A 16,720-nucleotide genomic window follows, 5' to 3' on the forward strand; every position below is an offset into this window, starting at 1 on the left:
ATAACTCTAACTTCAACCCTTTCAAGAAATGCCTCATCTTAGCATGAACATTCGTAGCAATATGTGGCACATATTTCAACAATGCAGAATATCGAGTCTCATACTCAGCAACAGACATAATACCATGTCTCAAATCCTCAAATTCTTTCTCTTTCTTTTGTCTGGCTGCTATAGAAAAATATTTATCAAGAAAACGAGATCGGAACACATCCCAATCAACAGTACGGCCATGTGCTCTCAATCCGGCCTCAGTCGTCTGCCACCATAATAATACATTCCTCGAAAGCTGAAATGTAGCCAATCGTAACCAAGCAGACCTAGCACACGGAGCGGTCACAAATATATGTTATATCCTCTCAATCCACTCCTCAGCTCGCTCACCAGTCTCAGAACTATCAAATCTCGGCGGAAGATAACTGCTGAACTGTGCCAAAGTCAACTCACCAGGCAATAAAGGCTGATCTGCAGGTGCCTGTCCCATAGGAAGAGGTGGCAATGGATTCATCTGTCCAAACCCACTGTCAACCTCTTCTGTTTTCTCGTGTGGATGTACCTGTTCTCTAGCTGCCATCACTAGAATTCAAATTGTTAATCATATCATTTAACAATTACAATCCAGTAATCATCATCACACCTTTCTCACGAAAACACACGCAACTAAAGAACAATCAATCATATCGAGAAATCATCAATAACAAGTCAAATGCACAGACACATGCAGATAATATCGTCATCCAACTCCCTCATCACAAACCCAACTCCTAACCATCCCAGACATCTAACATATGCTCTGATACCACCAAATGTGGCACCCCAAACCTCGCCACGTAATCATACAACATGTGACGTCATATGCATAAAAATTTTCTTTTCGAAGACGTAATAATATAACGCATATACAACAAAATAATGCCATCACCACACTATCTACGTCAGTGTAGCAGAAACCGTATAATAAATACACACATACAACTCAAATAAGACAATGAACCATACTGTCTCTATTTACTATTAACTACAGGACTGTTTGACTAGACACACCTAGTCCTTCACCACAATCCTGTCTCACGCATAGTCCTGTAACCTGCCCAACAGAAACAGCCCTCAAAGGGTGAGCATATACATCGTAATACATAACAGTTATATTAACAACATAAAATATAACTGAAATCATAATAGAAATACCCCCTTTGCCGTTTCTGGACAATCGGCCAACAACAACCTCAACAACATCACAATGCAACAACATCGACGATATGTCGCACCCCAACACCGGCGACAGCAATATCGTCGAACGAATAACAACATCAACGATACGTCGCACCCCAACACCGGCGACAGCAATATCGTTGAACGAACAACATCAACGTGACAACATCAACGAGACGTCTCCCAACAACGATAACCAACAACATCAACAATAATAAACAACAAATATAATACAAAATCACCCAAATCCAGTGATTTATCGTCGTTCAACACAATAGTATTCATCAATACTAAACAATAACAACATATGCTCGTACGTCAACACGTACCTGATAATCGAATATATATACAATCTGGCTATTTCTTTGATCCTGAGGCTTGTGATGTATCTCAAATCGAAGATCTCATGTCAACGATCCCAGAACTGAATTCAGTTCGTCGATTGGATAAAACGATAAGTCGCACGATCGAAAAGAAAATCTGAAAACTCTTATTTCTTATTTCTCTCTCACCTCTCCGTAACTCACTGTCAAAAGAATGAAATTCATTCATTCTCGAACAAGTTTTTCAAATTTTCCTCATTTTATTTTTTTTAAAAATATTATATTATATAATATTATTAATATAATATAAAATAATATATAATATTTAATATCGGTATATCCATTTGGACCAGTCAAACGATAAAAATTTCCAAAACTCAAAACATGAAACTTCTATATCTTTGAGTTTTCTACGTTATATGACTTCATATGACCAAAATATGTCATATTTCATTCTTTAAAAATCATTAATTATTTAGTAATCTCATATTACTAAATCAACAACTTGTGATATTACTTCAGGCATTACACAAACTCTACTTAAACTACCACTATACACACACACAAACACAAACACACACACACACACACACACACACACACATATATATATATATATATATTGATATCGGTGGATGGATCCACTACCCTGACACATTTCTAGCCCAAATGGAAGACAGGCCCAGCATGCGCTCATGTATTCTCCTATAAATACAAGGTTTGAATGTCTAATTAATGGATTAACTATATTACTTTTCAGTAGCACCCTTAGCTACTCCTTCTTATATCATCAGTTTCTGACTTGAGCGTCGGAGGGGTTATGCCAGGACACCCTCCCGTCCTCCTTCTAACGGTCTTCTTTGTAATTTCAAGCTCAGGGCAAATTCGAAACCTGCGTCTGGACTAGCTTGTTTCACTTGCTGGAATATGATCCTAAATTTTCAGTGAGTATCATATATATATATATATATATATATATATATATATATATATTCTTGTTCCCACATAGAATCTAGCCTAATTGTATTATTGATAAATAAATTATTTAACAATAATTAAAACAGGATAATTTCATTGAGTTATTGATAACAAAAGGTAATTTCATATTTAATATATGATGGAATCGTAATTTAATCTCATATTAAGCTATGGTATATATTTATATGTTAATAATTTTGTTAGATTTTTATATGTCGATGAACGAAACATTTATATTAAATTTATTTTAGAACATATTCATATGAACACGTTATTTTTTTTATAGGCAAGCAAAATATAAGGTGTAAAATTAATAATATTTTAGACCTCATTTTTTAAAAAAATCAAACATAAAATTTTAAGAACGTAATCAGATGGCACGTTATTTTTATAGGCAAGCAAAATATACCTTATGTAAAATTAAAAACATTTTTAGACCTCATATTTTAAAAAAATCAAACATAAAAATCCCTATAAGAGAGGGTAATCTGTCGGAGTTTTTATGAACATATATGAGTTAAATGTGTTTTATCTAAAAAAATAAAGATATATTAATCTATTAATATCTGTAAGGGATTTTCGGTTTTTTAGATTTTTAAGGGAAGGAGCAATTAGTCATATATACGTTTGATCTTATGAGTACTCATTGTTGACACCTATGTAAATATCAATGACGCCATCTCGTGACGTCGTCTCAGTGGTGCTCACTTAGATGCCAACAATATTAGCCCATAAGATCGAATATATATATATATATATATATATATATATATATATATATATATATATATGCAAACACAGTTTTGATATGTTATCCAATTATCGTACTCACCTATTAGATGTAAAATTTGCATGTGCTTTAGCACATCCAATAGATGAGTATCACTTTATTGATGGGTACGGATGTGAACACATAAGATGGACAACACTTCAAAACTAGACGCACATACATCCATTTTATATATTTTCTTGTTTCATATATATATAAATAGACTACCCGCTAAAAAAATATTATCCAAGAAGTATCAGCATAACAAATGGGAAAGAAAATAGACTAATTTTGGAAGGTAAAAGAAAATCACTCGGAAAGGCATATTTCCATTTGTCTCACACATCTTGCCATGGGTTAACGATTTGAATTACTTGGTGGATCGGTAGAATATTTGAATTCTATGTTATGCGCATTGAAGGTAAAAAATATTTGAATTCTATGTTATGCGCATTTAAGGTAAAAACTTGTGTGAGACTGTCTCGCAGGTCATATTTTGTGAGACAAATATCTTATTTTGGTCATTCATGAAAATTATTACTTTTTATTGTGAATATCGGTAGGATTGACCCGTCTCACAGATAAAGATTTGTGAGATCGTCTCACAAGAGACGTACTCCGCATTGAATAAAATAATTTATTGGTGCACAAGTAATTTCGTGCACAAGTAAAATGAATAAAATATTTTTTTATATTTTATTGATATGATTAGTGATGTCATAACACGAGTCATAATTACTATTTTTTTGGCAACAAACCATATTAGTTATAGAGACTTAATGTAAAAAAATACTTATTTTAATTATAAATATTCACTATTTAGATTAGTTAATACATGGTAACTCGACAGTTCAACCATGGGCTAAAGGGTTAAACTAGCAATCCACAAACCCGATGCTTTTGCCAACACTAGGACCGTGTTCACGGTTTATCGAACTCGAGATTTATCTCATTTTTGGAACATAGAGATCATTAAAAAACCATAAAACCATGGTCGAGAACCGTTAAAGATCATTAAATTTTAGTTATTGTAAGAAATTAATTTTTCAAAATATTCAGGTGGCTTGATTATTTATATGAAATGTGATCATAATATGATCATTAATAGATCGAGTTGATTAATAAAATTTTGTTATGGATTTTAATTATTATTTGGATAACAATTGTATTAAATATGTAATTTGTAGATGATACTCACGGAAAATTTAGGGTCCGATTCCAGAAACTGTCACTAGTCCAGACGCAGGCTTTGAAATTACCCTGAGCCTGAAATCACAAATAAGATCGTTAGGAGGGGGCCAGGAGGGTGTCCTGGCGTAGCCCCTCCGACGCTCAAGTCAGTGACTGAGGATATATGGGGGGGAGCAGCTAAGGGTGCTGCTGAAAACAATATCGAATGAATTAACAATCAAACCTGGTATTTATAAGAGAATACATGGGCCCTTGATGGGCCTGTCTTCCATTTGGGCTAGGGATGGGCCAGGGGTAATGGGCTCATCCATGGGGTATCACCAGTCTCCCCCTCCCGAGTCGAACTGAATCGCAGGTTCGAAGTTCGATTAGTCATGCTGTCCTCGGGTTACCGGGTGCGAGTTGTGCATTATCTTCCAGTCGTTCGTCAGTCCCCAAAAATTTGGAAACAAATCAAATCGTAATCCTAGCACCGCTTCATCATCACCTCGCCATCACCCGAGCTACCGCTTCACCCCGCGCACCCGGCCCCGCCTCGCCCAAGCTACCGCTCCACCATCGCTTCACCCGGCGCACTTCCTGCTCGCCCAAAGCTTCACCCCCGCTCGCCCGACGTACCTCCTGCTCGCCCAAGCGCCACGCTCGCCCAAAGCTTCGCCCCCGCTCGCCCGGCGCACCTCCTGCTCGCCCAAGCGCCACGCTCGCCCATGCTTCACCCCAGCTCGCCCGCTCTCGGCACAGCGGTCGCCCAGCACCACGCGCAGACGCTCGCCCGGCGCCATGCTCGCCCAAGCTCGCCCCGCGCCGCGCATCCTGCTCGCTCGAGCTTCACCCCAGCTCGCCCGGCGCACCTCCTGCTCGCCCAAGCGCCACGCTCGCCCGCCTTCCGCTCTCGCCCTCGCCTGCCGCGCTTCACCCTCGCCCTCTCGACGCTCGCCTGCCATCACGCCACATTCACGCCCAAGGACCTTCTTCGCTCTCGCATGCTCGCCCAACCAGCGCACGCTCGCCCATCACACCTGCTGCGTGCTCGCCCCGATCCCTTCACCTGCTCGCCCCATCCCCTCGTCAAGTCGACCTGCCGAGTGCACGCTCGCCCGAGCGCTCGTCCAGTACGTTGAGAATTTTGATACATTGCCTTGCGAATGGTTGTGTGATTTCTGAAAAATTTTTATGGGGGCGTTGCCCCCACACCCCCACGACCTAACCGGGCAGGTCAATCCCCGTAATTTTCGCAGCGGCAAACATTGTTCGTTAACGACAAACGAAATAAATTTTTCTAACACAGTATGCCCTCGTCGCCCCCATCTTCAAGGTCCTCTACCAAGCTTTTGAAGGGAAATAGTTTCCACTTCCCCGTGCCCTTGACTCCTCTGCTAAAATAGTTCATAGCAGGAAAATAAAATTCAACACCTCTACCCTCTAACTCCTCTGCTAGGTGACGCCATAGCATGAAGATAAAATTTAACACCTCCACCCTCTAACTCCTCTGCTAGGCGATACCTTAGCAGGAAAATAAAATTCAACGCCCCCACCCTCTAACTCCTCTGCTAGGCGATGCCTTAGCAGGAAAATAAAATTCAACTCCTCCATCTAACTCCTCTGCTAGGTGATACCTTAGCAGGAAAATAAAATTCAACGCCCCCACCCTCTAACTCCTCTGCTAGGCGATGCCTTAGCAGGAAAATAAAATTCAACTCCTCCATCTAACTCCTCTGCTAGGTGATACCTTAGCAGGAAAATAAAATCAACACCTCCATCCTCTAACTCCTCTGCTAGGCGATGCCTTAGCAGGAAAATAAAATTCAACGTGCTCACCCTCTAACTCCTCTGCTAGGCGATGCTTTAGCAGGAAAATAAAATTCAACGCCCTCACCCTCTAACTCCTCTGCTAAGCCGAGCCTTAGCAGAAAAAATCAAACTCTCACCTCATCATCTCATAACTCCTCTGCTAAGCCGGGCCTTAGCAGGAAAATAAAATCAACACCTCCACCCTCTAACTCCTCTGCCAAGCCGGGCCTTAGCAGGAAAATAAAATTCAACGCGCCCAACCTCTAACTCCTCTGCTAGGCGATGCCTTAGCAGGAAAATAAAATCAACACCTCCACCCTCTAACTCCTCTTCTAAGCCAGGCCTTCGAAGGAAAATAAAAATTCAACACGTCCACCCTCTAACTTCTCTGCTAAGCCGGGCCTTAGCAGGAAAATAAAAATTCAACACCTCCACCCTCTAACTCCTCTGCTAGGTGATACCTTAGCAGGAAAATAAAATTCAACACCTCCACCCTAACTCTGCTCCTCTGCTAGGCGATGCCTTAGCAGGAAAATAAAGATTCCACCTCGTCATCCTCTTACTCCTCTGCCAGGCGATGCCTTAGCAGAAAAATAAATATTCTCCACCCTCACCCTCAAACTCCTCTGCTAGGCGACACCTTAGCAGGAAAATAAAATTTTTCTTCTCCTCAACTCTGCTCCTCTGCTAGGCGATGCCTTAGCAGGAAAATAAATATTCTCCACCTCCACTCTGCTCCTCTGCTAGGTGATGCCTTAGCAGGAAAAATTTAACTTTTCTCCCCCCCACTCTTCTCCTCTACTAGGCGCAGCCTAAGTAGGTAAAATTTAATTCATATAATCCTCATAATACAAGAACAACCACGAACTTAATATAAGAACTTGGCTTTATTAAATATCAACTGATAACGTAAGACAAATTCAGGAACGAAATACATCAATAATGAAGTAAAGATATTCTCTAAGGTGGTAAGCGTTCCCATGCCTCTTTAGAGCCTTACCCAGCGCATTCTCCAACTTTCCTCTCTGCTCCTCTTGTATCTCCACAGGACAAAGTTACCCACTTCGAAGCTTCTCCGAATGACTCTACAACTGCAAGACTGAGCTCAAGCTTCCATGCGAATGCTCGTGACCTCTCTTTTCTTCTTCCTTCACGATTCTTTCATAAAAACGACGTGCGACTTTTTGGTCCCCGCACAGGACTCCAACTCCTTTTCCCACAGGAAACTTAAGCTTCTGATGATAACTGGAAGCTACTGCTCTAAAATCCTTCAGGGCTGGTCGTCCTAGAATTCCATTATACGCTGACGGGGTATCTACTATAGTGAAGGCTGTCATCTTTGTTACCCGCTGAGGATCAGTCCCCAAGGATAGGGGAAGAACAATCTGACCCAAAGGCAAGATGACGTGTTCTGCAAACCCATACAGCGGGGTGGATACCGGTTCAAACTCAAATCCTCCCATCTTCATTTGATCCAACGTGCTCTTGAACAAGACATTCACAGAGCTTCCATTATCAATAAATATTCTCGCTACATCATAATTTGCAATGGTGGTCGTTACCACCAAGGCATCGTTATGTGGAGTCACAACGCCTCGGAGGTCTTCCGGCCCAAAGCTGATGACGGGGTCTTGTGGTAAGTCTGCACCCCTGAGATCATATGAATCATTTTTCTCGTAGGGTGGTTATCCTAATTCATTCCCCTCCTCGGTTCGACGAGCTCCTGAGGGACATCTTGACATCGACCTTTCCCTCTCTGCTCTCCGATCCTCTGATTTATCCATGGAGGGCCTTGACCACGCCTAGGGGGCGAGCGAGACCTTTGTCGACTCCTGAATGAGGATCCTTCTCGTCTATCCCGTGAAGGCAATCTAGCACTGCACCCAACCCTTCGCGACTTCTCCCACCTCCCCACGGGCTCCCTCACCTCCATCACCTCGTCCCGACTCCTATCCAGGGGAACATGAGATGAGAATTGTCTTCTACTACTAGTTCTGTCTTCCTTTCTTTCCCCCGCACCCCTCTTCCTTCCTTCTTTCTCCGCTCCCTCAACTCTACTTCCTTCGGGCCGGCTCTCCGTCCTTCTGTACCGTTGGGCATCTTCCAAGTTTACATATTTCTCAGCTCGAGCCAACAGATCATCATAGCTCAACGGAGGCTTCTTGACCAGCGACTTGAAAAACTCCCCTCCCCTCAGTCCTTGTGTGAAGGCACTTATCATGATGTCAGGGGTAGCCGCTGGTATTTCCATCGCTGCACTGTTGAAATGCTGAACAAATTCTCGCAAAGTTTCATTCTCTTGCTGTTTCATCACGAACAGGCTCAAATAATTTTTCTGGTGCCTCTTGCTGCTAGCAAATCGGTGCAAGAAGGCAGCTGAGAAGTCCTCAAAAGAACGTATAGAGCTGGGCTGTAAAGTGTTAAACCACTGCTGGGCTGACCTCACCAACGTGCCCAGAAACACCCTGCACCTGACTCCATCCGAATATTGGTGCAACAGAGCCACATTCTCAAACCTCCCCAAGTGTTCCTCGGGGTCTGTATGTCCATCGTACTCTCCTACATTCGACTGTCGAAAATTTGGAGGAAGTCCTTATTCTAAAATGGCTAGTGAAAAGGGACTTCCTCTCTTGGGTGCCGGCGCTCTGCTTCCCAACTGCTGCCTCAACATCTGTATTTCCTTCCACATTTCTCTCATCTCACTGATCTCCCCACTTTGGTGGGGCTGCGTCTCTTCAACCCTGCTCTGGTGGCCCTCAGCATTTTCCTCTTGCTCTTGGCGAGTGGCTTGCTCTTCAGCAAACATAGATTCTTGGTTCCTCTTCATAGCCTCATTAGGACGGGGTTGCTCGACCCTGTTCTCTTGACGAGGCTGTTCTGTTCTCGCCTCCTGATGGGGTTGTTCCTGCCTTGCCTCAACATGAGACTGTTCGGGTCCCCTCTGAGGACGCGATGATGCTGAGGTAGCTCTTCTACTCCCTCTCTTCCCTACCATCTATACGTCTCAACTCAAATGTTCCCACAGACGGCGCCAAGTGATACTCACGGGAAATTTAGGGTCCGATTCCAGAAAGTATCACTAGTCCAGACGCAGGCTTTGAAATTATCCTGAGCCTGAAATCACAAATAAGATCGTTAGGAGGGGGCCAGGAGGGTGTCCTGGCGTAGCCTCTCCGACGCTCAAGTCAGTGACTGAGGATATATGGGGGGAGCAGCTAAGGGTGCTGCTGAAAACAATATCGAATGAATTAACAATCAAACCTGGTATTTATAAGAGAATACATGGGCCCTTGATGGGCCTGTCTTCCATTTGGGCTAGGGATGGGCCATGGGTAATGGGCTCATCCATGGGGTATCAGTAGAGATAGTACTTGAATTTTTGTTTTTAAAATGAATTAAATATTGTAGTTATGATTAAATTATATTAAAAAACATTAATGATCTAAATTAACAGAATATTTAGTAAAAGTTCATTGATATTGCAAAGTCAGAACACTAAAATTCTTTTGTAGCAGCCCGAGTTGAAACGTGGAAACAATTGATGATGGAGAGACACCTAAAATGTAGAAAGCATTGATTTTTCTCATCTTCTAATGTCATTAGTTTTCATCATTTATGAAGCCCACATTCTGACCACCCCACTGTCTCGAAATTCACTTTTTTACTACACAACCATCAGTCCATCACCTGTAAAACTGTTAAAAGTTGTAACCCACTACCACGTTTTTCTCTCATTTAAAATGACCTTTCTGTAAAACTTTGTTAGGAGCTTTTCTAGTTTTTGTTGTATGTCTGAAATATTTAGCCACTTATATTTTTCTTGGCTTCATTTGAGTTTCAGAATTTCTCCAAGGTTAGATATTTATACTCCTCACGTTTGTCGTCTTATCTTTGGACTCCTAGAACTTTAATTGTTTCCACTGTTCTATGTACTACTGTGTGTAGAAGCTTTCAAAATGGTAATGTCTGTCATGTTATTTTGCTGTACTGTTTTCTTGGTGTTATGAAAAAAGAATAGAGCCGATTTTGTTATATTTTCTTACAACCTCAAGTTCTTTGTTGAATGGTTTGCTGTGGCGACGGCTGTGGATTTGTTGGTGTTTCAGTTGCAGGAGGAAGGGTTGTATAAGCATCAATGGCGGTAAAGTTGGAGTCTTGAAGGGTGGGAGGTTTTGCTTTTATTTTGAAGGAACTATTCTGTGTTTGGAGGGCAAAGTTGATATGGGTTTTGGAATATTTGTTTATTTTTTAGTTTTGGCACTTTCCTCTACGCCTGTGGTGGTTTGCCAACAACCCAATACAGATATGTTTTATATCTTTGAATTCTTGCAAAAAATGGGAAAAAATCCATCGGAAGACTATGGCTTTTCTGGCTCATTTTGTTCTTGGAGAGTTGTGTCTTGTGATGACAAAGGTGAAAAGATAGTTAAGTTTGAGGCCTCTGGTTTGGGTTTGTCTGGTGTAATTCCTGAAACCACTATAGGGAAATTGACAAAACTTGAATACTTGGATCTTAGCAATAATAAAATCAGTGCCCTGCCTTTTGATTTTTGGAGTTTAGGCTCACTCAAGAATCTTAACCTTTCATATAACCAAATATCTGGAAATCTTCCTAACAACATAGGCAATTTTGGGAAACTTCAAAGTTTGGACCTTTCATTCAACGCCTTTTATGGTAGTATCCCTGAATCTGTAAGCTCCATCACCACTTTGCAATCTCTGAATCTCAGTAACAATATGTTTGAATCGAAAATTCCGTCGGGAATTACTCAGTGCCCGTGGTTGGTTTCCATCGATTTATCTGCAAACAAGCTCAGTGGCCGTCTTCCTGAAGGTTTCGGGGCGGCTTTCCCTAACTTGATATTCTTTAATCTTGCTGAAAATGAAATTTCTGGCCGGGGTTCGGATTTCTTAGGGATGAATTCCATCGTCCATCTTAACATTTCGAACAATCTGATTAAAGGTTCTGTTGTTGGTGTCTTTGAAGGGCCGCTGGAGGTGATAGATTTGAGCAGAAACCAGTTTCAAGGTCACATTGCCAAGGTAATCGTAGGTTCAACTTTCAACTGGTCGAATTTACGGTATTTGGATGTGTCTGAAAACCAATTTAGTGGGGAATTTTCCACTGAGTTGAATCTATCACAGAATCTCACTCACCTTAATCTTGCGCACAATAGATTTACCGAACAAGGTTTCTTGAATGTTGATTTGTTGACCAATTTAAAGTACCTGAATTTGTCTGAAACTAATTTGATTGGTCCTATTCCTAGTAGTATCTCACGACTTATCCATTTGAGAAAACTGGATCTATCCAAAAACCATCTTAGCAGCCATATTCCTGCTCTTGCTACCGCTAATCTTAAAGTTCTAGACATTTCGTACAACAATCTTACAGGGGGTATCCCATTGATGCTCATCCAAAAATTCCATGAGATGGAAAGGGTAAACTTTTCTCACAACAACTTAAGTTTCTGTGGATCACAAATTTCATCTGAAGTCCTCCAATCATCTTTCATTGGATCGGTGAGCAGCTGTCCAATTGCTGCAAACTCAGCCCTGTTCAAAAGAAAATCTTCGAGGCATCGAGGATTAAAGCTTGCTCTAGCTCTTTCTCTATCAATGATATGTTTGTTTGTGGGATTGCTGTTTTTAGCCTTTCGATGTTGTAGGAAAACAAAAATGTGGGTTGTGAAACAGAAATCCTTCAGGGACGAACAAGTTATCTCGGGGCCATTTTCATTCCAGACTGATTCAACCACTTGGGTGGCCGATATCAAGCAAGCAGCATCTGTGCCAGTAGTAGTTTTTGAGAAACCGTTGCTGAATTTTACATTTGCAGATCTCTTGTCTGCCACCTCTCATTTTGATCGGGGGGCCTTGTTGGCAGAAGGGAGGTTCGGGCTCGTTTATGGTGGAGTATTACCTGGAGGAATTCATGTTGCGGTCAAAGTTTTGGTTCATGGATCCACATTGACAGACGAGGAAGCGGCACGAGAGCTTGAACATCTTGGTCGAATTAAACACCCGAATCTGGTCCCGTTAGCTGGCTATTGTTTGGCTGGAGATCGGAGGATTGCCATTTATGAGTACATGGAAAATGGAAACCTGCAAAACTTGCTGTATGATTTGCCTCTTGGCGTTCAAGCTACAGAAGACTGGAGCATGGACACTTGCGACGATGAGAATAATGGGATACAAAATGTTGGCTCCGAGGGGTCACTAGTGACTTGGAAATTTAGGCATAACATTGCACTTGGCATGGCTCGGGCACTTGCATTTCTTCACCACGGCTGCTCTCCTATTATTCACAGAGACGTCAAAGCAAGCAGTGTTTATCTTGACTCCAACTTGGAGCCAAGATTATCGGACTTTGGGCTGGCTAAGATTTTCGGTAGCGAACTCGAGGATGAGGTTACTAGTGGATCACCAGGTTACATGCCACCGGAGTTTCTTGATCCAGAAAGAAGCTCCTCAAAGGCGCCAACTCCAAAATCTGATGTTTATGGATTTGGGGTAGTTCTTTTTGAGCTCATCACCGGTAAAAAGCCTGTTGGAGACGATTATCCAGAAGAAAAGGAAGCAACATTGGTAAGTTGGGTGAGAGGGTTAGTGAGGAGGAACAAAGAATCATGGGCTATTGATACAAAGATCCGTGGAACAGCTCCCGATGGTCAAATTGTCGAGGCGTTGAAGATCGGATACCTTTGCACTGCTGAAGTTCCTTCAAAGCGGCCGAGCATGCAGCAGGTAGTTGGTTTGCTTAAAGATCTTGAACTGATCAAACAATGAACACAGTTAATCAGATAATCTTTTGATTGTTCAGCAATTTTTGTTATTTGTTATTTGTTATGTTGGTTTCATAACCCTGTTATAAAGATTGTATAGCAGCAGTAGTGTCCAAGGGGACTTTGTTATATTTCATTAAGACCATTTATGTAATTCTGTGTCAATCCTTGCTCGGAAGGCGATCAAGTTTTAATTTTGGACTCCAAATCTGCTATTGCACAAGTTTTAAATTTCATTAAGAGGATTTGGCAAGCCAACATCACATGGCAAATGACTATCGACATCCAAATAAAGCCAAATGAGATCACGTTAACATGACTGTTGCATATTATGTTGCAACAAGTTATGCAACAGACTTGGAAACTGAATTCGCCGTTGATGAATTTACAAATTTTCTTTGGTAGTGATTATCAAAATTTGGTGCACAATTCAGACATTGCAAATAAAGAAAATATGAAGTATGTCGCGACAACTATTACAACAAGAATGAGACTGAAGTTCTTCGTGATGAAATGACAACGTAGATGTAACTAAAACTCGTCCTAAAGAAAATAGATATGAAACTGAAGTTTGTTACCACACGAAATAACGACGAACTTTTGACATAAGAAAGTCGTAGCAAAATTTGTCGCAACAAATGAAGAAATGAGACAACAAATAATCATGAAAAAATGTTGTACGGAGTGCTCTTATAAAGAATGATCATAATATGATTATGAGCATGAAAATTTGTTGAACAAGGACTCTGACATGAAATTTATGGATGCAAATAATGTTATATTTGGAATTAAAATCATTATTAAGACATGGAAAGGAATTGTCCTCACATGATCTAATCATATTGTGACGATGCTAATAAGATTCAAATTTTATGATCTTACTCCTATCGAATTGCCAGTAGATATAAATCTACATTTAATGGTGAACCCATATCACAATTGGAATATTCAAGTGTAAAAGAAAGTTTGCTGTATTTCATAAATTGTACACGTCCGAATATTGCCTACTTGGTCAACAAAATTAGAATATTTATATGAGATATCCAATATTATTAGATGACTAACGTGTTGCAAAATGCATATTTGACACGAAAGACTCCAAATCCATGTATAAATATCTAATTGTCATTGGTGGTAGAACCATTGTGTATAACTAGATATGCTATAGAATCCGAGTTCATAGCCTTGAATAAAGTCATCAAAGAGCTGAATGATTAATAAATATGTTGGAAAATATCTCAAATTGGTTAAGCTAGTGTTTTCGATGATAATACATTGTAATGACCAATTGATTGTCGGAAATACACAAAGCTATATGCACAATGATACGTCATGACACACCTATCGTATACATAATATCATTAAGCAAATAGTTTCCAATAGTTATTTTAGTCGAATATGTGAAATTAAAAGATAACTTGATAGATCCATTGAAATATTTGAGTATATATCAATATACTTCACAACGAGAAGAGTGAGACAAAAAATGTACTACTAAAACACGATTATAGCTGTAATTCAACTTTGGTGATTAGAAATTCCAAGACAACTAAATTATGAGAGTTGTTGTAATAACACTTGAGATGAATTTTACAACAAAGTTTTCTTCTCTTTCTTAGGATGAAAATGTAATGTCTATCACATGTAGTGATGTTAAGTTTAAACTTTTAATGATTCTTATACTTAAAAAAAGTGGAGTATGATGGCATACTTGTTATACGAGGTTAAGTGAAAAGATGGATGCTTCAATGAACACTTATGAATTCAATATCTTGTTCAAGTTAAAAACAAACACAACCATAACAACTATAAATATTTGAGAAGTGTTATTATGTGAGTATCATTGCCTTGATTTACGCAAATGACTCAGTAGTTCAAGATATCATGTTTACTATGCAACCGGTAAATCCAATATATTCTACCACGTAATGTTTAAAATCAAAAGCTATCTCTCTTGATGCAATAATATTTCGATCGAACTCTCTTAAGCACAAATGCATGTTTTGATTTTCATTCATGCGGAAATTTTTGGGCTTTGACCCAATTAATATTGGAAAAGTGCGCTCCGTTAAATAAAAGTTGAAATTGACCGAGTAATTGAAATCTGCGTTTTGAGTATATAATTTTGAAATATTAATTTTCTCAAATCTGATTTTGGATGAATGATAAATTAATTTCCGAAGTTAGCCTATTAAATGTCCAATAAGAAGAATAAAAAAAAAATCATTATGGAGGGTTATAACCCTTCGATGTAAGGTCATGGATGAAATGGTTCGTCTTTTCAACCTCGCACCTATTGTCCTGTCTCATGTGTAGACATAGCCCAGGCATACTAGGTCTAACTATCACCATCCTACTTCCTCACTCGTCATGATAATATCTTGATGGATCATTCAATGACTAGTCTCACGAATCTTTCTTTTGTGGTATTCCCCTGAAAATTAATGAGTATGTCTTTTGTGAGACAGTCTCACGAATCTTTATCTGTGAGACGGGTCAATCCTACTGATATTCACAATAAAAAGTAATACTCCTAGCATAAAAAGTAATATTTTTTCATGGATGACCCAGATAAGATATACGTTTCACAAAATACGACCCATGAGACCGTCTCACACAAGTTTTTGTCAAAATTAATATGTTGGATTTTGGGTAATTTATTTTTTTCCAAGAGTTATTAAAACACTTTTACATTTTATAATATAATAAAGTTTTACAAATAGGACCTGAAAAAAATAATACAAATAGACCAATACATTTTTTGGAATTAAAATGTTGTTATTTCAGACGTCATTATTTAAGCTTGATAACAGTTAAATAAAAAAGTGAAATTTCGAAAATGTTTTGGTTTAAAGTGTATGAGTACAAAGAAAAAAGGGTCAAATTATAAGTGCAAGGGGTAATTGCAAATTCAATTTTTTCCTTAAATCTACCCAATTTTGTATTAATTTTCGATGAAAGAAATGTGACCATTATTATCCAAGTAAAACAGGAAAAGCTCAAAAATAAAAATAATTTTTTTTATTAAAAAAACATTTTTCTTAAATATTTTAGTGTTTGGTTACAAAAGGCTTTTTCAAAAAACACATGACAAAGTAATATTTTTAGACGCTAAAATTTATGATTTTTGTTTCTAACTAAATTTTAAAACAAAAACAAAAATAAATTTCAATATTAATCTAAACTTTAAAACTAGGAATGACAATGGGGCAGGGCGGGACGGTGGCGGGTTTACCATCCCAATTACCGTCCTCAAATTCCATCCCCACCCCCATACCCGTCCCGATCTCCGTTTTTTCGGGTTTGGGGAAACTTGGGGACCAACTTCTCATCCCCGCCCCTATTCCCGTATCAAAAATATTAATATGGCAAGACGATGACGGATTCGAAGATTTTTTCAAACCAAAAATTATTATTATCTATTATTATTAATGATAATATTAATATTAATATCAATAATAATAATATTATTATTTATTATTATTATTTTAAAAAATAATAATATTATTATTTATTATTATTATTATTATTATTATTTTAAAAAATAATAATATTATTATATTATTGATACTAATAATACTATTATTTTATTATTGATATTATTTTCAGGACGGGTTCGGGATGTGGATAATAATCACATACCCGTCCCGAACTAAATCGGAGATTTAAAAAAA

General features: G+C 39.2%; 1 protein-coding gene across 1 annotated transcript; it reads left to right on the top strand.

The window, feature by feature from the left end:
* The first annotated feature begins 10,005 nt into the window (after positions 1 to 10,005).
* Positions 10,006 to 13,245, top strand: LOC142505356 (putative LRR receptor-like serine/threonine-protein kinase At2g24230). Its single transcript, XM_075618315.1, has one exon. The coding sequence runs from the start codon at positions 10,483 to 10,485 to the stop codon at positions 13,048 to 13,050; it is 2,568 nt and encodes an 855-aa protein (XP_075474430.1). The 5' UTR covers positions 10,006 to 10,482; the 3' UTR covers positions 13,051 to 13,245.
* Positions 13,246 to 16,720: the final 3,475 nt, after the last annotated feature.

Source organism: Primulina tabacum, chromosome 10 (genome assembly GCF_025594145.1).
Source record: "Primulina tabacum isolate GXHZ01 chromosome 10, ASM2559414v2, whole genome shotgun sequence".
In the NCBI taxonomy this organism is placed as follows: Eukaryota; Viridiplantae; Streptophyta; class Magnoliopsida; order Lamiales; family Gesneriaceae; genus Primulina; species Primulina tabacum.